The sequence below is a fragment of the Humulus lupulus genome, chromosome 4 (assembly GCF_963169125.1).
Source record: "Humulus lupulus chromosome 4, drHumLupu1.1, whole genome shotgun sequence".
Lineage (NCBI taxonomy): Eukaryota > Viridiplantae > Streptophyta > Magnoliopsida > Rosales > Cannabaceae > Humulus > Humulus lupulus.
Window position 1 is genome coordinate 166,732,725 of NC_084796.1, and position 21,818 is coordinate 166,754,542.

General features: G+C 44.6%; 1 protein-coding gene across 2 annotated transcripts; it reads right to left on the reverse strand.

The window, feature by feature from the left end:
* Window positions 1-792: 792 nt before the first annotated feature.
* On the reverse strand, window positions 793-4,893 carry LOC133830954 (thioredoxin-like protein AAED1, chloroplastic). Of its 2 annotated transcripts, XR_009892307.1 has the most exons (10): window positions 4,601-4,893; window positions 4,370-4,514; window positions 4,217-4,262; window positions 3,526-3,585; window positions 3,101-3,137; window positions 2,137-2,216; window positions 1,952-2,043; window positions 1,623-1,669; window positions 1,518-1,539; window positions 1,180-1,219 (listed from the first exon to the last, which is right to left on the reverse strand). XR_009892307.1 is itself a non-coding variant. In XM_062261074.1 (9 exons), exons 1-9 carry the CDS (start codon window positions 4,797-4,799, stop codon window positions 994-996), a joined length of 780 nt encoding a protein of 259 aa, XP_062117058.1. In that variant the 5' UTR covers window positions 4,800-4,893; the 3' UTR covers window positions 793-993. The 2 variants fall into 2 exon arrangements, 1 of the variants encoding a protein (XP_062117058.1); XM_062261074.1 differs by lacking the exons at window positions 1,518-1,539; window positions 1,623-1,669 and adding an exon at window positions 793-1,053 and having other exon boundaries at window positions 1,159-1,219.
* Between the last annotated feature and the right edge of the window lie 16,925 nt (window positions 4,894-21,818).

A 21,818-nucleotide genomic window follows, 5' to 3' on the forward strand; every position in this document is an offset into this window, starting at 1 on the left:
TAATTATCGCTACTCACTAATTCTCAGTAATTTTCCAAATTACCAAAATACCCATAAGCTCACCATGAGCTAGGTATTTTACCTCATTGTGACTTTTTCACTAACTCGCTCCCTAAGATCGCCTCGTGCCAGGTAATTCAAATATATCCACATAATAATGTGGTCACAATTATAAATCACACATTTACAATTATCCCCTCAGCGGGTCAAAATTACGAAAATGCTCTTCTAAAAAGAAACGGGCCCACAAGTATATTTAATACATTTAAACATGCAAGCATAATCATATCGTAATACAATTCACATAATTCACATAATAACATGCCCATAACACATAAACATATAATTAACTCGATTACTGCCTCCAGGCTCCCTAATCAAGGCACTAAGCCATATTAGGGAAGTTGGGGCGTTACAGTGATAGTGTGAGAGAATGAGAGACGTTAGAGAGAGTTCAGACTAAGAGAGAGAGTGCGTGTTTGAATGTCAAGGGTATCTTTATCCAAATATGGTAGGGGGCACACTAGTGGGAGGAATCTTTACGTTGGCATATTAAAAAAATTTCACTATGTTATTATGCATAGAATATGAAATTTCCTATTTAAAATCTATTTTTATTTTAAAATTTTTTTATTTATTTTTTATAATTTAAAATCAATTAATTAATAAAAAATATATTTTTTAACTGCTACGACAGCACACTGTTACTATTTGCAGCAAACTATTACTATTTTGGTTATGTGTTTTGATTGACTTGTATGGATAAGTAAAAAACAATATGGGACAGACACATTACAAAATATTTATTTATCTATTACATAATAAATATCTCAAATCCTATTGTATCAGTAATGCTGCTGCAACTTTCTACAAGGACAGGTCTGATCTGGTTTGTAGCTCTTGAGGCTCTATTTATTATTATTAGTATTGGCCAAACCAGGCAAAGCTAGAGCCAAACAGAAGAAGAGAATTTTTTTTTTCTTTTCTCTTCTTTCACGAGCAACATGCTTTGAGAATGTCTTCAATGTCAGGATCATCCCCAGCTTCTTTGTCCTAAAACGAATCAAATGGCTCTCACATTAATCAGAAATAGCAGTCACAAATGAAGAACTAATTAAGAGATTCGGTTAAGGATAATAGGAACAAAAAGTTGCTAACCTTGTGAATGTATGAGATGTTAGTTTTGCCAGGACCTGCAACTATTATTCCACCTTGTTGCCTGAGACAAAACAATTTTTTTTTACATCTTTACACTGATTGAAATCAAGTTAGGATATAAACATTGAAATTCAAGTTCGATTTTCCCTGTCAAAGTCAAGCTCTTATATTCAATCAAGGCATTTGTATTCCGAATTACTATTGCTTTGCCATGGTGTCATCAATATTAGTAATGGAGCCAGTCTTGCATCTACTGATTTTTTTTTTCTAATCTAAAAATATATATTACTATAGCCTAAGATTGTGAAGAAAAAAGTGACAATAAAACCCCCTAACTAAAATTACAAATAGCCCCCTACCTAAGTAATAATTCCTCACTCCATCAATGGGTGAGGAATTGTACTAGTGCTTAACATTTTAATAGTATAAACAGTACTTTCTTGATAGATTAGTGGTAAAACTTAAAAGGGCATAAAATTTGTTGCCTGAGACAAAGCAATTTGTTTCACATCTTCACACCAAAATCGAAACAAGAAACTAAATCAAGTTAGGATATAATCATTGAAAGTGGTTTGGTTTTTGCATATGAAAAAGAATGTTTAAGTCACGTTCTTATATTGCTTGGATGTCATAGCATTATGCAGTCAGTATCATTGGCTGAACTATTGTTTAACATCTGCATAGTATTAATTAGCAGAATTTTCTCAATAGATTAGTGGTAAGACTTAAAAGGGCATCAAAATTTAACTTCTACATATTGTTTTTTGTTTTTTTTAATGAAAAAGGTACATACCAGCCACCTCTAGACACTGTGTCCTTTTGAAATGAAAGCTTCCAGTCTTGCCTGTATCCTTCCATGTATAATTGTATAATTTTAAGACCTGCCTAGAGGTTTCTTAAAAGAAACTAAATTAGAAAACACCCATCTGCATTACATGTTGTTACATTTGTAATTTAACACACACGCTTCTTACTTACTTTCGGAGTGAATGTGGTTGTGACCCCAGAAACAAATCTTAATGCCTCATATGATGAGTGATTAGGATCTGCATAAACTTCTGAAATAGGAAAGGAGATTTGTCATTAAATTGCGTTGTTGGTCTCTGAAGTATACCACTCATTAAAATTTGGTCCTCAAAGTTTCAATATTGAAGACCTTAAACTTTTAATTTTCTAGCAGTTAGATCTTTTATAGTAACTAAAGTTAAAAATAAAATACGAAATAAATTGGAGAAAATTATGCTAACATATGAGAAGAAATGGTTTTTTCTGTAAATTTTTTAATTTTAGTTACTATAAAGGACTTAATTGTTAAGAAATTAGAAGTTAAGAGACTTAATTGCTAAAATTGAAACTTTAAGAGCCAAACTGTAATAAGTAGTATGGTTCAGGGACTAATAAAGTCAAATACCCTTAAATTCCAGTAACATGAGAGAAATTTTAAAGGGAAAGATGCTAAGAAAACAGAAGGCTTTGTTCATACTTCATAACAAGACATAATGTTGATTAAAAAAGAAATTTACAATGGTGAATCTTGATTTGCTACAATACAGATTAAACCCTACCCTCTTCAAAGATGTCATAGAGACCTTTACCAGTTACTATACTACTATCACATTATCCATTATGGATCTTAAAATATGGGCATTTAAATGCAAAACATTATCTTTCCAACCAGTTCTAATAACGCTGTAATACATTAATCCTATGAGTAGTAGACAGGCAAAGAAGACAGAAGAAGTTGAGTTACAAAACTGTTGTGTCATTCACATTGACTTATTCCAGAAAGAATAACAAAGGGCATGAAGTTTAATCATATTCTTACAAGTGTATAGAAAGCATTTGATTATGACTTTTACATGCAAATTCATTGCTTCACAGAAACCAGCATAATACAAATATCAGAAGATTCAAAACTGACTGCAGATACATAATAACATACCTCCTTTGAATTTTGTTTGCTCAGAGAATGCTTTTGCCTGTACCAAAAAACAAAAAATCTAGTAATGCTGCTGATTAAGAATAGAAGAAACAGATACTGATGTTATGGATTGATATCGAGTCACAATTAAAATCTCTACAACTTTGAATTGCAAACAACTGATATAATTATGAAAGTATAAGTAGAAACAAGATTTATGATATGATATTCAAGCACTTGCAGTGACATGCTTAGGTTCTAGGCTTGTATGTTGTACTTATGTTGATTATGCATGTTGCATGAGTGTTTTGAAACTCTAACAGAGGGACCACATTCACTATTCACATGATCAAAACACAAGCAGTCCCTCATCTTATCACACACTTTAGCAGATACAAGTTACATCTATGCAAGTTTGCAACACTATATGCTGTTATGGGTTATACCTGATCAATGTTGCCAGGTCCAATCAGAACAAGTGCCACTCCATTTGCATCAAATATGTCCTGTCATTCATAAATAGATTGCAGTATATGAAGGTCTTACTATTCTATTCTCCACAATCCCAAAACCATGTTGGAAGTAAAAGAAAAGGCAAGTAGAATCCCATCCATGGAAACCAATTACTTGTAATGACACAATAAAGTTTTCGTCCCTATATTCAACACTTCGCTACCTGTAAATATGTGGCATTTCACCCATTAGAAGACACGGTAGAAGGAGCAACCTTGAGTGTAGTAAGTTTCTTGTGAGCATAAGTAGTGAGTTCCAAGAGAGAGAGAGTGATCACTTCTTGAGAGTTTTGTGAGAGAGATACTGTGGAGTTGTAATTGGGATCTTAGGCTATGATATTGAGAGTACTGAAACCCACTTGTTTATCTTCGTTAGTAGAAATTATGATCCTCCTCTCATGGACACAAGCAAATTAATTGCCAAACCATGTAAATTCTTGTAACTTTCTTTTACTGTTTTATGGCTTTGTTTAAATTTTCCGCTAGTGTTGTCATTATCATTGCCGTTACTATTTTGAAACCGGGTTTTCGCAGCTAAGAGTTCAGATTAAGAGCACATAACAAGGAATCAAACTCAACCCAAGTGAAGAACAAGAGCTAACCAATAATAAACCAACACAATTACCTTTTTAGAGGCAAGATAATCAGCACGTTTGCGGCAGAAAACACATCTGAAAAAATACAGCTTTACCAATTTAAAGAAAAGAACAACTTTATTTATAGCTTTACCAATTTAAAGAAAAGAAAAGAGAAGCTTTATTAGAGAGTTTTAGTTTACCCAAAATGGCGAGCAAAAGCAATTGCAGTTTTCCTATCTTTCCATAGATCAGAAATTGAAATTCCATTTCCATTCAAATCAAACACTTTGACTCTATCCAACAAATTTAGTGTATCTTCTTCACTGCCCACTGTAGATTCAATCCCTGACGAAGAAAAAGTAGAAATAATATGTGATACCCCTTTTCTAGCAAACCAAACAGATTATTCCGAACAAAAAGAAAAAACTTGCCCGGAGAGCCAGAAAGAGCAGAGGCTATAATATGGGTTTGCCGTGGTGGTGAGAATCTGAGCCTGTTTGAGTGACCGGGAGTGGTAGAGAAGCTGATGTTGAGAAGCGAAAATGGGTTTGAGAGGACACGTGTTGAGCTCTGATTGGTGGGTGTGAATGTGGGTTTGAGGGTATTGGGAAATAGTGCGGAGGCAGCCATGGCTTTGGTCGAAGTTGCAGAGTTTGTTAAAGTTGGTTAATTTTGTGGGAAGCGAAAGTCACACGTGTCAATCGCTGGGTTTCTTTCATAGTCCAGCTCGGTACGTGATAAGCGTGTCGTTTAAGCTATCACTAAATTAGGAGGCAGTAAGAGACTTTGGGGCAGTAGCCTCTAATTTCTTTTTCTTTTATTTTTTATATGTAAACTAAACTGAAAAAAAAAAACAATTATTAGAGCTCAAACTTAGATAATAATAAAGCCCCTAATAAATTAAAATGAATATTAGTTCTGGCTACTCACTTGATATAGTAATTGTTATCAGATGATTTAGTTAATAATTTTTAAAAGTTTGAAAGAGTGATCAAATCTATCAAAAGTCTAAAAGAATCATTTTATAGTATAGGCACTGTTATTAAGTCAAACCAATAGGATTAGTGCTTTAGAACACATCAGTTGGAGCTTAAAACACGTATTCGTATGGATGCGTCACGTGTGACGTGCTGCCCCATTGGCACATCCACATGAGGCCATTTCGTAAGTGAGCATACATTGGTGCTTGATCATTAGTCAAGTCTTGCACCAAGCAACCTCATGAGGTAGGGTAGTGACAATTTTGTAATTATGCATGTCTCCCAGACACAAATCATATATGTTATTGGGAAGACCTTGTATCCCTAGAGGGCTCCTTAGGGGGAGGTGACCTGGTGACTTAGGGAAGCACCATGGCCACCAACAGATAGGGGCCAAAGCTTTGTACTCCCTTGCCCTATCAAAGATATATATTAATAAAACGATGTTTATCCATACTTTCTCTTGTATGCTTCCTTATTGCCTATGTGTTACTTGTTTGTCATCTTCGTTGGGCCATCGCGTGCTACTTGCCTTGTTATGTGCTTTGTGTTGTGTGGACGTTCCAATGAATGACTTTCTTTGAGCTTGCTCATACTTCGTTATTGCCCGTTGCATGTTCGAGATGTGTTTGTGGCTAACCACTGAGTTTGTTTGTCTGCAGGTGTGTGTTGTAGGCTGACTTGCTAGCTTGAAGTGTCTGCAAATGCCGCACGTTCTGTCTACTTGGAGTCCCCAAATAGCCGGCCCGTGACAGTTGGTATCAGAGACAGGTTAGAGAAAGCTTGGCAAAACACACTAATGGTGAGCAGCACTCAGAGGATCGAAGCACTTGAGAAGCGTGTGGGGGGATTAGATGGCCTGGACGAAAGGGTTAGGGATCTTTCCTTTGCAAGTCATAACTCTGAATCGTCAGATGCAAGCAATCACATAGTTGCGCTAGAGAAGGAAAACGATGTTCTGTTATCCAGAATAATTGCGTTGGAGCAAAGAAACACTCCAACAAGTACTTCTGTTTCCCCTTGGTGGGAAGAGCGCATTGCGGCGGTGGAGCGCATGCTGAAGGAACAACAAGTCTCCATAAATGACACCACGGAAGACTGTAGAGAGGCAGTTGGCGTGCTCAAAGAAGAAATGACTGAGCTAACTGCATAGGTAAACCTAACCATGCGAGCGGTTGGGAATGCACCTGCAACGGGGTCGATAGGTATGGAATATGGTCGAGTTAAAGTGCTTGAGCCAAGGCCCTATAACGGGGCTAGAGACGCAAAGGACTTGGAAAATTTTATCTTCGACATGGAACACTATTTTAGAGCCGTGCGGGCCGATTCTGAAGAAGGAAAGGTCGCCATGGCTACCATGTACTTGTATGGGGATGCCAAGGTGTGGTGGAGGACAAAGTATGACGACATTGAGAATGGTAGATGCACCGTCACATATTGGGGAGACTTGAATAGAGAACTGAAGACGCAATTTCTACCAGAAAATGTCGCCTACATGGCTCGACGCCAGTTGAGAGAGCTTAAACAAGTCGGGACAGTCCGAGAATATGTGAAGAATTTTTCAGGACTAATGCTCAATATAAAGAACATGTCTGAAGTAGACAGGCTCTTCTGCTTCCTCGAGGGATTGAAACCGTGGGCCAAACAAGAACTTTAGAGACATCGTGTGTCTGACCTAGCCACCGCTCAAGCTGCTGCTGAACGCTTAAAAGACTACACTCCGGAGAGCAGCCTGCCGAAGAGGGCTACCCCTCCAACCAGCTCAAGAAGCGCTGGGAGTAAGAAGTCTGGGAAGTCATGGCAGGGCAAGAGTGGGGGGGGGGGGGGGGGTGGGGAGAAGAGGATAGTAGAGTCCAGTTCTTCCAGCAGTACAAATGCTGCTGCGGGGAGGAAGCCGCTAGCATTTTGGCTCTGCAAAGGACCACATAAGTCGGCAGTTTGCCCTTACAGGGGCAAGTTGAATGCCCTCATTGGCCAAGAAGAACAGCGCGAAGGAGAAGAGGAGGATGAAGAGTATACGCACATGGGCGCTATTCGCCTGTTGAATGCTCTCAAGAAGCACGACGAAAAAGGGAAGAAGACCCTGGGGAAGGGGCTAATGTTTGTGGATGCCACCATCAATGACAAGCCAGCCAAGAGTGTGATGATTGATATTGGCACCACCCACAACTTCATCCCAGAACTCGAAGCCAAGTGACTGGGGCTAAAAATGGAGAAAGATGTAGGCCGCATGAAAGTGGTCAACTCGAAGGCCTTGGCCACAACTGGAGTGGCTAAGGGCGTAAAAGTTAAGATCAACACGTGGGAGGGGCAGAATGACTTAGTGGTGATCCATATGGACGACTTTGATGTAGTTTTGGGAATGGACTTCCTAACCGAGAAAGGTGCCATCCCAATTCCTGCCACTGGGAGTTTGCTCATAATGGGAGAGACTCCTTCAATGGTGCCTGCAAAGGTGAAACCACCCCCTAGTGTGAAGCTTCTATCAACTTTACAGTTCAAGAAGGGTGTGAAGAAGCAGGAGCCCACTTATGTAGCAGTACCCACCGTGTTCGAAGAAACAGAGGAAGAGATTCTTCCATTGGAAATTACGAGGGTCTTGAAGATGTATGGGGACGTGATGCCAGATAAACTCCCCAAAGCCTTGCCACCCAGAAGGGGGATTGATCACCAGATAAAGCTGGTGCTGGGAGCAAAACCTCCAACAAAAGTGCCTTACAGAATGGCACCCCCTGAGCTAGAAGAGTTAAGGAAACAACTAAAGGAGTTATTGGAGGTAGGCTTCATCAGACCGTCGAAGATGCCATTTGGCGCACCTGTGCTATTCCAGAAGAAACACAATGTGAGCTTGAGACTGTGCATTGATTATAGGGCTCTCAACAAGGTGACAGTTCGCAACACCTACCCCATCCCTCTGATCGCTGATTTGTTCGACCAGCTAAGTGGAGCCAAATATTTCACAAAGTTAGACTTGAGATTGGGCTATTATCAGGTGAGGATCGCAGATGGGGATGAACCAAAGACAACGTGCGTTACTCGATATGGAGCATTTGAGTTTTGAATAATTCCGTTTGGGTTGACGAATGCACCTGCCACTTTCTGCACACTGATGAACCAAGTATTCCACAAGTATCTAGATAAGTTCGTGGTGGTGTACTTGGATGATATCGTGGTTTATAGCGCCATGACTGAAGAGCATTGAGAGCACTTGGCTCAAGTGTTTCTGAAGTTGAGAGAGAACCAGCTATATGTGAAGCACGAGAAATGCTCATTTGCACAGGAGAGCATCAAGTTCCTAGGCCACATGGTGGAACGTGGCCGAATTCGTATGGACCTGGAGAAGGTGAGGGCAATCCACGAATGGAAAGACCCCACAAACGTGAAAGAACTACGCTCTTTCCTGGGCCTAGCCAACTACTATAGACGATTTGTGGACGACTACTCAAGAAGAGCGACACCCTTGACCGAGCTGTTGAAGAAGGGTCTGACTTGGGCGTGGACTGACAAGTGTGCTGAAGCATTCCGGAGTTTGAAGGAAGCCACGATGAAGGATCCTGTTTTTGCCTTGCCAGATGTTAGCAAGCCCTTCGAAGTATAGACAGAAGCGTCAGATTATGCTTTGGGAGGGGTACTGGTACAAGAAGACCACCCGATAGCATATGAAAGTCGCAAGTTGTCCGAAGCTGAGAGGCGGTATACTACCCAAGAGAAGGAACTCCTCGCGGTTATCCATTGCTTGCGAGTGTGGAGACATTACTTGCTGGGGTCGAAGTTTGTGGTGAAAACGGAGAATGTAGCGGTTAGTCATTTCCTTACCTAGCCGAAACTGACCCCTAAGTAGGCTTGATGGCAGGAGTTCGTAGCATAATTTGACTTCCATTTTGAGCACAAGGCTGGATGCCTGAACCAGGCAGCTGATGCCCTGAGTTGCAAAGCAGAATTGGCGACTCTAAAGATCTTGGCTAGTTTTTCGGCTAGCGTGGTGAACACTCCACTCAAGGAGCGCATCAAAGAAAACCTAGAGAAAGACCCAATTGTCAGAACCATCTTGAAGCTCATGAAAGAAGGCAAGACTCACCAGTTCTGGGTGGAGAATGATCTTCTGTGGGCCAAAAGGGCCGCTTGTATGTTTCGAAAGTTGGAGAGTTGCGGAAGACATTACTAAGCGAGTGTCATGACACCTTGTGGGCAGGTCATCCAGGGTGGTAGAGAACGCATGACCTATTGAAGTAGGGATACTACTAGCCACAAATGCGAGAAGATGTAGTGGAGTACACCAAGACTTGTCTCTTCTGTCAGCAAGACAAGGTCGAAAGGAACAAGACACCTGGGTTGTTGGAACCGTTGCGAGTCCCAAGCCGACCATGGGAGAGTGTGTCGCTTGAATTTATAACCAGCCTACCGAAGACAGGGGATTTAAGTGCGATCTTGGTGGTCGTGGACAGATTCTTGAAGTATGCAACATTCATCCCAGTGTCGAAGTACTGTTTGGCAGAGGAGACAGCGCGACAATTCTTCAAGCATATTGTCAAATATTGGGGAGTGCCCCAGAACATTGTTAGTGACCGAGATGGAAGATTCACTGGGACCTTTTGGTCCAAACTATTCAGTCTCTTGGGGTCACAATTGAACATATCCTCGAGCTACCATCCACAGACAGATGGCAAACAGAGAGATTCAACGGGAAGTTGGAGGAGTACTTGCGCCACTTTGTCAATGCCAATCAGAAGAACTGGCCACAACTACTCGATGTAGCTCAATCTTGCTTCAACTCTCAAAAGAGTTATTCATCGAATAAGAGCCCATTTGAAGTTGTTAATGGACAGCAGCCACTGTTGGTCCACACAGTGGACGAATACCGCGGTTGGAACCCGCAAGCCTTTCACTTCACAAAAGACTGGAAGAAAACGATAAAGATTGTCCGAGCTTATTTAGAAAAAGCATAAAGAAGAATGAAGAAGTGGGCAGATCAGAAGCGCAGACCACTGGAGTTCAAAGCAGGTGACTTAGTGTTAATCAAGCTGAGGCCTGAACAATTGAGATTCTGAGGGGACAAAGACATCAGACTCGTTCGCAAGTATGAGGGTCCAGTCTCAATCATCTCAAAAGTTGGCCTAACTTCCTACAAAGTCGACCTACCAGCATGGATGAAGATACACCCGGTCCTTCATGTTAGCAACTTGAAGCCGTATCATGAAGATCCAGCAAATCCAGAGCGCAACCAGTCAACCAGAGGAGGAGTCATCATTCAGCCAAGGAGCAAGTGTCAACTTGAAGAAATCCTGGCGGAGAGGACGGTCACCACTGATCGTAAAAAGCATAAGGAGTATCTAGTAAAATGGAAGGGGCTCGCAGATGACGAGATCTGTTGGGAGAGAGCGGAAGACTTGAAGAAGATCACGCAGAAGATTGAAGATCTACAAGCTACTTCGCCGAGGAAGCCGAAGAATTGAGTGGGGGAGAGTGTGGCGTGCTGCCCCTTTGGCACACCCACATGGGGCCATTTTGTAAGTGAGCATGCCTTGGTGCTTGATCATTAGTCAAGTCTTGCACCAAGCAACCTCATGGGGTAGGGTAGTGGCAATTTTGTAATTATGCATATGTCTCCCAGACAAAAATCATATATGTTACTGGGAAGACCTTGTATCCCTAGAAGGCTCCTTAGGGGGAAGTGACCTGGTGACTTAGGGAAGCACCATGGCCACTAGCAGATATGGGCCAAAGCTGTGTACTCCCTTGCCCTATCAAGGCTATATATTAATAAAACGATGTTTATCCATACTTTCCCTTGTATGCTTCCTTATTGCCTATGTGTTACTTTTTTGTCATCTTTGTTGGGCCATCGCGTGCCACTTTCCTTGTTGTGTGCTTTGTGTTGTGTGGACGTTCCAAGGAATGACTTGCTTTGTGCTTGCTCATACTTCGTTATTGCTCGTTGCATGTCCGAGATGTGTTTGTGGCTAACCACTGAGTTTGTTTGTCCGCAGGTGTGTGTTGTCGGCTGACTTGCTAGCTTGAAGTGTCTGCAAGTGACGTTCGTTCCGTCTACTTGGAGTCCCCAAATAGCCGATGTAACGCCCCAACTCCAGGGACCGTTACGGTGTGCCTTGTAAACAGTGCTAAACTCGCTAATCGAGTCATTTGGCCAAAATCGTGTAACTAAGTATGATTAGCGGTTTAGGGATTAAAAATTTTGGTTAAGATGTAATGTTTCACTAGAACGTTTAATATATACATTGGGATCCCAAAAATATAGTTTCAGAGTTTATTACAGAAAAATATTTACAACAGGTCGTTCTATGTGGCAAAACAGGGTTCAACCCTAGTTCCTCTTTAAACCTCGGCCGTGGCGGACGAGCAGCTGCATATGTACACGTCATCACCTAAGCTCTCCAACTTAAGGATGGTCCAGCTTCCTTTTGCCTTTACCTGCACCACATAGCACCCGTGAGCCGAAGCTCAGCAAGAAAACACAATATAGCATGGTATAATATCAACAATGATCATAATAATCATTAAGGACAATCAGTCCAAAATAGGTAGGTGACAGTTGCCAAAGTCACAAGAATGGGTACAACTCCCTTTAGCCATGTGACGATAGGGTCACCAGGGCTTATCTGATGAGTGGTTCTTTCATAAGTTTGATCAGGATAGGTGCATGGTGATTGGTCACCAACATAACCTTCCTCCCGACTCTATAGTCGTAACTATGGACAGCGTCCCCTAGCCATGTGACAAACAATCACCGGGGCCATATGCCCTGGCTATAAACAACTGGTCTTAGACCAGGCAAGCGCTTATAAATTCTTTGACTTTAGGGTCGGTCCAGCATTAATGTCGTAGAGCCATTCAATGCATGTTCATCGACTTTAGGGTCGGTCCAGCATTAATGCTATAGAGCCATTCAATGCATGTTCATCGACTTTAGGGTCGGTCCCTGACTAGTCAGTGACATACACAGGTAAGCCATGCCACCAAACATATATCACATGTTCAATATCCATAAACAAGGTATTCAACATGCTTACTAAACAGGTACTAGTACAATTAGGATCAAGCATAAACACAGAGGCTCAAGCTCTGAATGATATCAGACTCAGTATACAAAGCATGTCCTAATCACATGTTTCTCATGCATCATATGCATAATATTCAACAATCCAACATGCACCAATAATCGCCATGCATGTCATACTTAATAATCAACCAACATGCATCAAGAATAGCCATGCATGTCATACTTAATAATCAACCAATATGCATCAAGAATAGCCATGCATGTCCCATATACACAGGGTGAGGTTTCCTTACCTCAGAGTCGAGCTAGGATGATTAAAAGAACGACCCTTGAGAATGATCAACTTTAATCCTTTAGCGGTCACCTAGTCATAACCAAATATAGGATACCATCAATAAAAATGATCAATAAAAGGTTCCCAAACCAAAACCTAGCCTCCGAGACATCAAACACTACTCAACCGGGTAGTAAGTTCGACCCTGAGGCCCAAGGCTTGAATTCCCAAGCTAAAAACACATTTCTGGCCAAAAAGCCACTAAGGGCTGCGGCCCTCCCTAGCTGCGCCGCGGCACGCCCCTCAAACAGAGGCAGCCCTCTCAGTCAAATGCCAAGGGCCGCGGCGCACCACAGCCATGCCGTGGCGCTTAACCCAGACCAGCCAAAAACTCAGCACGCACCAGCTCGCCTTCCCCTGCGTTTTCCCTTGAAACCAGCCCTTCAAACCAGTCCCAAACCTCCTCCAAACACTCAATTCAACCTCTAAACATCATCTACAACTCACCCTCATCATAACCCAAGTTAAACATCAACCAAACTTCTATTAATCCAAACTTTCTACAAGAAATTCACAAGTTGAAAACTAAAGCCCAAAACAGAGCACACCATAAAATTCATGATTGGAACTCACCTCAAACTCAATTTTGAATCCCCTTTAATGGCTGAATCAAGTTCCCAAGCTCCCACCTTTGATCTCCTAACTTAACATCTCAAGATGGCTCTAAAAATTTGAAAGGAAGATGAAGGAGAAATAGTGTACGGGTGAGGGAGAAGGTTGAGGATAATGATGCTCTGTTTTTAACTATTCCACAGCCTTCTAAAACTCTAAGGTTGAAACAAATCCTTAAGTTCAAAAGACCATAATGCCCCTAGGCCAATTAAATCCCTCTAAAGACTTCCGAGGGTAAAACCGTCCTTTCCCGCCTATCACGTTAATTATAATTAACACTCCCCAATTCCCACTATTCACAACATTCTCAAATACCAATAAATCATATCCCATTACCCTTTTATTCCCGGTAATGCTCTAATCATCAGAATGACCCCGAGACTCACCCCAAGCCCCGAACCTTAACCCGTTATGACTAGACCGAACACTTAGGTTCCATGATCGTCTCATGCCGAATAGCCCGAACCAATCTACCTTATAAGGTGGCCATGTTAACTAATCACAACCATGCACCCAAAATACACAATTATGCCCACAGCGGCCAAATTACCAAAATACCCTTATAATAATAAATACTCCCATATGCATGCATTCACCATCATATAATAATATAATTCACGTAAACATGCATATAATCATTAAATACCATAATAAATCAATTATGGCCCTCCCGGCCTCCTAATCAAGGTCCTAACCTTTATGAGGAAATTCGGGGCATTATAGCCGGCCCGTGACATCAGGTGACGCGTCGCCTGTTGCATTTCGTCAAGCCTTATGTCTTTAGGCGATGCATCGCCTCCAACGAGGTAATGCTGAAGGCGACGCAATGCCATAGGAGCAGGTCTAACTTCTCAAAGTTGACCTTAAACATCTCCAAATGCTCCCAAAATTTTGGGGCATCCTTAGATACTTCAGTGTATCACTTTGGATCCAAAAACACAATTTTTACAAAAATCGACAATAAAAAATCAAATTTCACATTTTCACTATGTGAAACCATTTATTGTTTTACATCAAGCTTGTGTAAAACCACTTGAACTTTGTGTTTTAACCAATCCTAACATTCCCCCACTTGGTTAAAATACATACTTCTTCTTCTAACTCATAAATAGTGTTTGTAACGACCCAAAATTGCTAATAAGGCTTAAAGGCCTTGCTTAGTATGCCGGGAGGGCATAACTGGTATTTATGTGAATAAATGATTTAATGCATGATTGTGTGGCATGCATGACTATATGATTATATGGAGATGATTAAGTGCACGTTTATGAGTAGTAAATATGCATGCGGGCCATGTTTTGCTTATAATGGCATATTTGTAATTTTGGCTTGCAGAGGGCATAAAATGTAATTATATGTGATAAATTGTTGAGACCACATTATTATGTGGATATATTTGCAGCATATGGCTCAAGATGGTCCTAGTGAGCGGATTGACGAAATAGTCACGGTGGGGGATTATTACCCGGCTCGGGGGAGCCTGGGGGTATTTTTGGGAATTTGGAAAATATATCGGGGATTATTAGACATTTGGGTAAATAATTGGAAGTTAATATGATGATGGTAATTAATTGGTGGTTAATAGGAATATTTGAGGAATTGGTTGAAATGGGGAATGAAATGACCTTTCTACCCCTTGGAGTCATTTGAGGATTAGTTAAATTAGAGGGGCAACTTGGTCTTTTGTCTAAGTAAAATAAAAAAAATTTAGGGAAACAAAAGAGAAGAAACTAGAAAGTAAAGGAACTCTCAGCTCATCCTCTCTCACCTCACGTACTCCCTCTCTTTTGTGAAATATTGAAGCTAAGGAAGAAGTACTGAAGAACTCAGACTTGAGGCTAGGGTTTTGGTAGGGAATTCAGCTAGGGATTGAAGCTAGAATCGGTGTGGTTTCAGCCATAGTTGGGGTAAGGTTTCCATTGTTAATTCTCTGTGTTAGGCTGAGTAGTTTGAGCTTGGAGCATAAGCTAAGTCTGGGATTTTGAAGGGTTTGTAGATGAATTGAAGCTCTGGAACTAGGAAGTGTTTAGCTGAGACTTAAGCTCAGAATTTGGAGGTTGAAGCTTGTGAGAAGATTGTCAAAACTGAGGTAAAATTTTGACTGATATCTCTGAATGATCTGAGTTCTTACTCTATTTTTATGGTGTTGAGGGCTTGAGAGCTTGGATTTGGGTTTTGGGGATGTACGCCCTGGATTTCCCACGGGCTGTTTAGCAGGACGATCCTCGGACTAAACATGATTTAGCCCGAGGCTCCCACAGGCCAGAGGCTTTATCTTCAGGACGGGCCCTTTCTAGCTCGAGGGGATGGAGTTTCCTGCTCCTTCTTGTTGTTCCAGGAGCTGGGAACAACATCCGACGACCACTGAAGGATCAGCTCGGGTTATGGATTGCTCCGGTAGCGAGCTTCTCAGGAAGCTCTGACCCTATGGGAGGTCAACACGCAAGATAAACGTGCATAATCCTGCCATCACGTGTCCGATATCCCCCTGACTTCTCGGACACGCCGCAGGAACGTGCGTATTCAGACACCCAGGATGGGTTGGGCCGTGCGGCCCATTATCTCCTTCCATACTGATTAGACCACACTTGTGTGTCAGGTTTAGGAAGTAATCATGAATATCACAGACTTGATATGACAAATGGTAAGGTCACGGGATGACCTCCCTACCAATTTCCAGGTGCCTTCTCCTATAAATATGGAGACCCTGGGAATTGACAGGGGTTGGAAAAAATAGTCTTGTAAGAACTATATATTTTGTAAACCAATTACCCAGAAAAGAGGAATAATATTGACTAGTGGAGTAGAAGGATTTTAACCTTCGAACCACTTAAAAAACGTGTTTAGGGTCACCTAGTTCTTCTCACAAAGATTTCATATCTGCGGCGGTTCTACTTTTAAGTACTAATCTCTTTCTCTTCTTCTCTTAATTACCTGTTGCCGAAGAACCGCGTCAACAGTTTGGTGCTTTCATTGAGAGCGAATCCAATTAGTACTACCACAAACATACAACTATGGTGACCACTCGATCCAAACATGGCAACGAGACAGAACAGCATGATGGGCAGGAGGCCCGCCATGTTGCCCTCCCCGAGGAGCAAGTTCCTGAAGTCCAGCAAAGGCCAGGAAAGCAGCCGGCCGGCCAAGACGACACTGGTAGTTCGACGCCCCGGCCGCCTAATCCGAATCCAGGTTATTATACTGCGGTGGAGATGGAGAATGCTCAACTGAGGAGCCAGCTAGTAGCAGCTGGTCAGCAAATCCAGGATATTCTGAGTCGACTACCCCCTCTCACAACCAACGGTAACGTTGGAAAGAGGCAAGGCGAGACTCCTAAGTCTCGCCGGAGTAATCGATCCAGGCATAGCCGTTCGGGTAGACTCCCTGCAGCCAACTCCACCCCTTCATCACGCCATCAAGAGGAAAACTTCAGGGAAATGCCTCAGACCGAACCGCAGCAGTACATCCGTTCGGTTAGGACATCAACCCCTAGCTCTCAGCCTTCCTCGAGGACACCCAGAAGAGATAGGGGAAATTCCCAAAGGAGGGCCGAGGAGATCCGGAGACGTCAGCCCGTCCCCGAAGAGCGTCCAGTTCCTCGTCCAGATCGCCCAGCGCGAAACCATCAAGCTGGCAGGGCCGAGAGGCCCCCACCAAATTTAGTCCGTCCAGACGGCACTAGGATCGCCTCTCCGGTCAGACATCCTCCCTCTCCCATCAGATATCCGTCTCCTCAAACCATCCGAGACATCCCGGCCTACATAAATAGTAGGAGAGACCCGCCATCGGCCGGGCCTTCCCGGCGCAGTAGGGTGCCGGGGGAAGGATCAGGTCGGAGCCGCCAAAGACGCACATCGAGCCTGTCCAGCAGGAGTCACTGGACCGGTAGTGCACGGAGTGATCTTTCGGGAGGGGACCTGCGACAGCGACTAAGTTCAGCACAAAGTCACCATAATACCCAGGGAGGCGACCTTCGAGATCGCCTCAACTCTCACAGAGAGGATCGAGTTAGGGATGGTAGCCAGGCCCGCTCAGTTGGGGTCCGATCCGAAGTACGTAATGGCGGGAATGCCCCAAATGACCTATCTCCAGATAGGAGGGGCAATAACCCGCCTAATATGTACAACGGGTCCGGAGCTGTTGAACAGCCCCGGAATACCCCAGGATCTCAGGACAAAACCTTAGAGCGCTTAACTCAAATGGAGGAGCTGATGAAGAAGCTCCTGTCAGAGAAAGAAAAAGACGAATATGATTCAGGGGATGAGATGGAGCTCTTCGCCCCCAACATAGCAGCAACGGCATACCCTTCTGGCTTTCGTATGCCTCACTTGTCAAAGTTCAACGGGGATGGAGACCCATCTGACCACTTAGGGATGTTCAACACCCTAATGATGGCTCATAACATCGGGCCAGAGCTTCATTGCTTGATCTTTCCTTCCACCCTAACTGGACCTGCCAGGCAGTGGTTCAAACAAAGTAAAAGGCAGTCAATCAGCTCCTGGAAGACCTTTTCGGCTGACTTCAAGAGGGCATTCCGCGCCTCTCAGGCCGCCAGGGTCCAGGCCGACTCCCTAGCTAACGTGAGACAGCAACCTGGAGAAACGCTAAAAGCCTACTTGAGCAGATTTGCAAATGTCGCTGCTCGAGCCAGAGACGCCGACGACAGCTCCAAACTCATGGCTATGAGGACCGGGATCCTAGTAGGCGGAGATCTGTGGAAGGATATTCAAAGGAGGGGGGGTCAGCTCAGTTAGTGAATTCCTTAACAGAGCCCAAGAATGGATAAACTTGGAGGAAGCTGAAGCTTCAGCCGCGGGGACCAGCCAGGTCCTCGAGAAGCCCGCTGGGGCGGGAACAGAGATCGTAGTAGCGACTCCCGACGTCACGCAGAGCAACCAGCCCGGTGGCGGCAAAAGAAAAGGAAATGGTGAAAACGTCCAGAACGGTCAAAAGAAGAATAAGTCCGTGGATAAATTCAAGCCCGTGTTCACAGCGTATACCGAGCTCACCCAAACCAGAGAGAATATTTTCCTGGCCAACGCTACGCGAGTCCCCTGGAAAAGACCGGAGCCAATAAAGCACCCTAAGGGAAAGAGAGACGCTTCCAAATTCTGCCGTTTTCATAACGACGTCGGGCACAATACCGACGACTGCAGGCACCTCAAAGATGAAATTGAGACTCTCATCCGAGCAGGTCCGTTGGCGCAATACTCGCGGAACAGGGTCCCCACAGGTCGACCCGCTCCAGAGATCCCAGCCAGTCAACCTGGACCTCGAGTAGATCAGGACGTCCCTCCCCCCGTGGTCGAGGGAGAGATTTCCACCATCTCTGGAGGGCCACACATGGCTGGCACGAGCAGAGGCGCCCAGAAGAGGTACATAAATGAGTTGAAGGCCCACAATGGAGGGGAGTTCGTCCCGGAACAGCGTCAATCAAAACAACAAAGATTAGAGAAACAACCAGTCACTTTCACGGAGGAGGACGCGGGCCATGTCCAATTCCCTCATAACGATCCCTTGGTCGTAGCAGTCCAGCTCGCCAACCGGAGAGTAAGGAGGGTGTTAGTGGACAATGGGAGCTCAGTGAATCTCCTATTCCGTTCAACCTTAGAAAAAATGGGTCTGACCGTCTCCGAGCTAAAGGCAACCTCGATGATGCTATATGGTTTTTCAGGCGAAGGGTCAGCAGCGATAGGAACGATCGAGCTGGTGATCACCCTAGGCGACGAGTCCCGAACAGTGTCCAAACTGCTCGAATTCGTAGTCATTAACTGCTCCGCTGCCTACAATGCAATTTTGGGCCGACCAACGCTCGTTGCTTTCGAAGCCATCACATCCGTCCGGCACCTCGCCATGAAGTTCCCTACTTCGACAGGGGTCTGCACTATCAAGGGCGATCAGCTCGCTGCCAGGGAATGCTACAGCATTTCCATGAAGGGAAAATCTAAACCCGGGCAGGTGGCGATGGCCATTCAGGATGAAGAGGAATCGCAGGGACCTAAGGCGGCCCCTGAGATTGAAAAATCTCGGGTTTCCGAAGACGAAAAGCTCGCCTTAAGCGAGGACATTGACCCCCGAGTAGGCGAGGACAGGTCCGAGCTCCAAGCTATTGAAGATCTCGAGGAGGTAGGCATCGATGAACAAAACCCTTCACGGACGGTGAAGCTCGGAAAGAACCTCTGCGATAGAAGAAAGGCGGATCTGACCGCGTTTCTGAAAAAGAACCTAGACGTATTCGCATGGTCGCACGAGGACATGATAGGGATCAGTCCGAGCGTAATCATGCACACGCTCCACCTAGACAAAAGCGTCCCTGCAAAGTCTCAAAAGCAGAGGCGTTTAGGGACAACCCGAGCCAAGGCCCTTGAAGAAGAAGTGGCCCGGCTCAAGAAATGTGGCTTTATCCGCGAAGCCAGATTTCCCATTTGGGTTACCAATCCCGTGTTAGTTCCAAAGCCCAATGGCAAGTGGCGGACCTGTATTGATTTTTCCGACCTGAATAAAGCCTGCCCCAAGGATTGCTTTCCGTTGCCGAGGATCGATCAACTGGTGGATGCCACGGCGGGGCACGAGCTCATGTCCTTCATGGACGCGTACTCGGGCTACAATCAGATCGCGATGAATCCAGCAGACCAGGATCACACCAGCTTCATGACCCCGACTAATGTCTATTGCTATAAGGTCATGCCGTTCGGTCTAAAGAACGCCGGAGCTACCTACCAAAGGCTGGTAAATAGAATGTTCGCGGATCAGATCGGGAAGAACATGGAAGTGTACGTCGATGATATGCTTGTCAAGTCAAAGACTGCCACCAACCACGTTGCCGACCTGGAAGAATGTTTTAACATACTGCGAGAATATGGCATGAGGCTCAATCCTCAAAAATGCACTTTCGGTGTCGCATCGGGGAAGTTCTTGGGTTTCATAGTCAATACCCGAGGAATCGAGGCAAATCCCGACAAGATCAGGTCACTGCTCGAGCTTCCATCCCCCAGGTCGCGGAAAGATGTCCAAGGCCTCACAGGAAGGGTGGCGGCACTGAACCGGTTCATTTCCAAATCGACCGACAAGTGCCTGCCTTTCTACAACCTGCTCCGCGGAAACAAGAAGTTCGAATGGACAGTAGAGTGCGAGGGCGCATTCCTCGACCTAAAAACGCACCTAGCTGAGCCACCTGTGCTATCAAAGCCCAGAGTAGGAGAACCTCTTTTCCTCTACATGGCCGTGACTGAGGACGCAGCTAGTGCCGTTCTGGTGCGAGAAGAGGACCGGGCTCAGAAACCGGTTTATTACATCAGCAAGAGACTCCTCGGAGCTGAGTCAAGGTACCCGTTGATGGAAAAGCTGGCGTTCTGCCTAATCACGGCCTCGCGAAAACTCAGGCCATACTTCCAGTCCCACTCTGTACACGTCATGACCGATCAGCCTCTAAGGCAGGTTTTGCAAAAGCCTGAAGCCTCGGGACGCTTGCTAAAGTGGGCGGTCGAACTCAGTGAGTTCGAGATTTTCTATACTCCCCGAACTACCATAAAAAGTCAAGCCTTGGCCGACTTCGTGGCAGAATGCGCGGGATTCCGTGAGATCCCATCGGAAGATTCACAGCAGCTCACATCCTCAGGCTCATCGTGGAGGATCTTCGTTGATGGCTCATCTAACGAGAACGGCTCCGGGGCCGGAATCATTCTGATATCCCCAGAAGGACATAGATTCCATTCGGCGCTGAGATTCGGGTTCAAGGCGTCCAACAACGAGGCAGAGTACGAGGCCTTGTTAGCCGGACTTAGGATAGCTAGCGAGCTAAAGGCAAGCTCTGTCCAGTGCTTCAGCGACTCCCAGCTCGTGGTGAATCAGGTCTTAGGCGAGTATCATGCGCGGGGTCCCAAGATGGCCTCTTATTTGGCTAAGGTAAAATCTGAATTATCTACGTTTGGGCAAGGGTCGATCGAGCAGATACCTCGGGAGCAGAACGCCAATGCAGATGCTCTCGCCAAGCTCGCCACCTCGGGGGAGGCAGAAACCCTGGGGTTGGTGCCAATTGAGTTCTTGGACAAACCAAGCATAGACGGAGATCGAGCAGATATTGAGATGATTGACATCAGGCCGACCTGGATGACTCCCATTGTTGAGTACCTCGTCGAGGGAAAGTTACCCGAAGGGCGCAACGACGTACGGCGAGTCCTTTATCAAGCTCCGAGATATACGCTAGTCGAGGGGGTGTTGTACCGACGTGGGCATTCATTACCTCTCCTCCGGTGTGTTCTTCCAAGTGAGGCGAAGGCCATCCTGCAGGAAGTTCATGGCGGATTCTGCGGAGATCACACTGGGGGGCAAAGCCTGGCCTTGAAGATCCTTCGGCAGGGTTTTTACTGGCCGACTCTGTCCAAAGACTCGATCTCATACGTAAAAAAGTGCGACAAATGTCAGCGGTTCGCCGCGGTTGCACGAGCACCCCCGACCGAGCTAAAAATGATATCGTCTCCCTGGCCCTTCGCCATTTGGGGCATAGATCTAATAGGCGCCCTGCCCACCGGAAAGGGCGGGGTCCGTTACGCCGTGGTAGCCATTGACTACTTCACAAAGTGGGCCGAAGCAGAGCCGTTGGCGACAATAACATCGAAAAAGGTGCTAGACTTCGTGGTTAAAAGCATCGTTTGTCGCTTCGGCCTACCCAAAAAGATCGTTTCCGACAATGGCACTCAATTTGA

What these genes read in the sequence shown, in the direction of transcription:
- LOC133830954 (XM_062261074.1), bottom strand. Translation starts at nt 4,799, where the DNA reads ATGGCTGCCTCCGCACTATTTCCCAATACCCTCAAACCCACATTCACA. An exon ending in GACCTGGCAACATTGATCAG is followed by an intron (nt 3,138 to 3,525) that starts GTATAACCCATA and finishes TTTTTGGTACAG; the next exon opens with GCAAAAGCATTCTCTGAGCA. An exon ending in CAACCACATTCACTCCGAAA is followed by an intron (nt 2,044 to 2,136) that starts GTAAGTAAGAAG and finishes AGAAACCTCTAG; the next exon opens with GCAGGTCTTAAAATTATACA.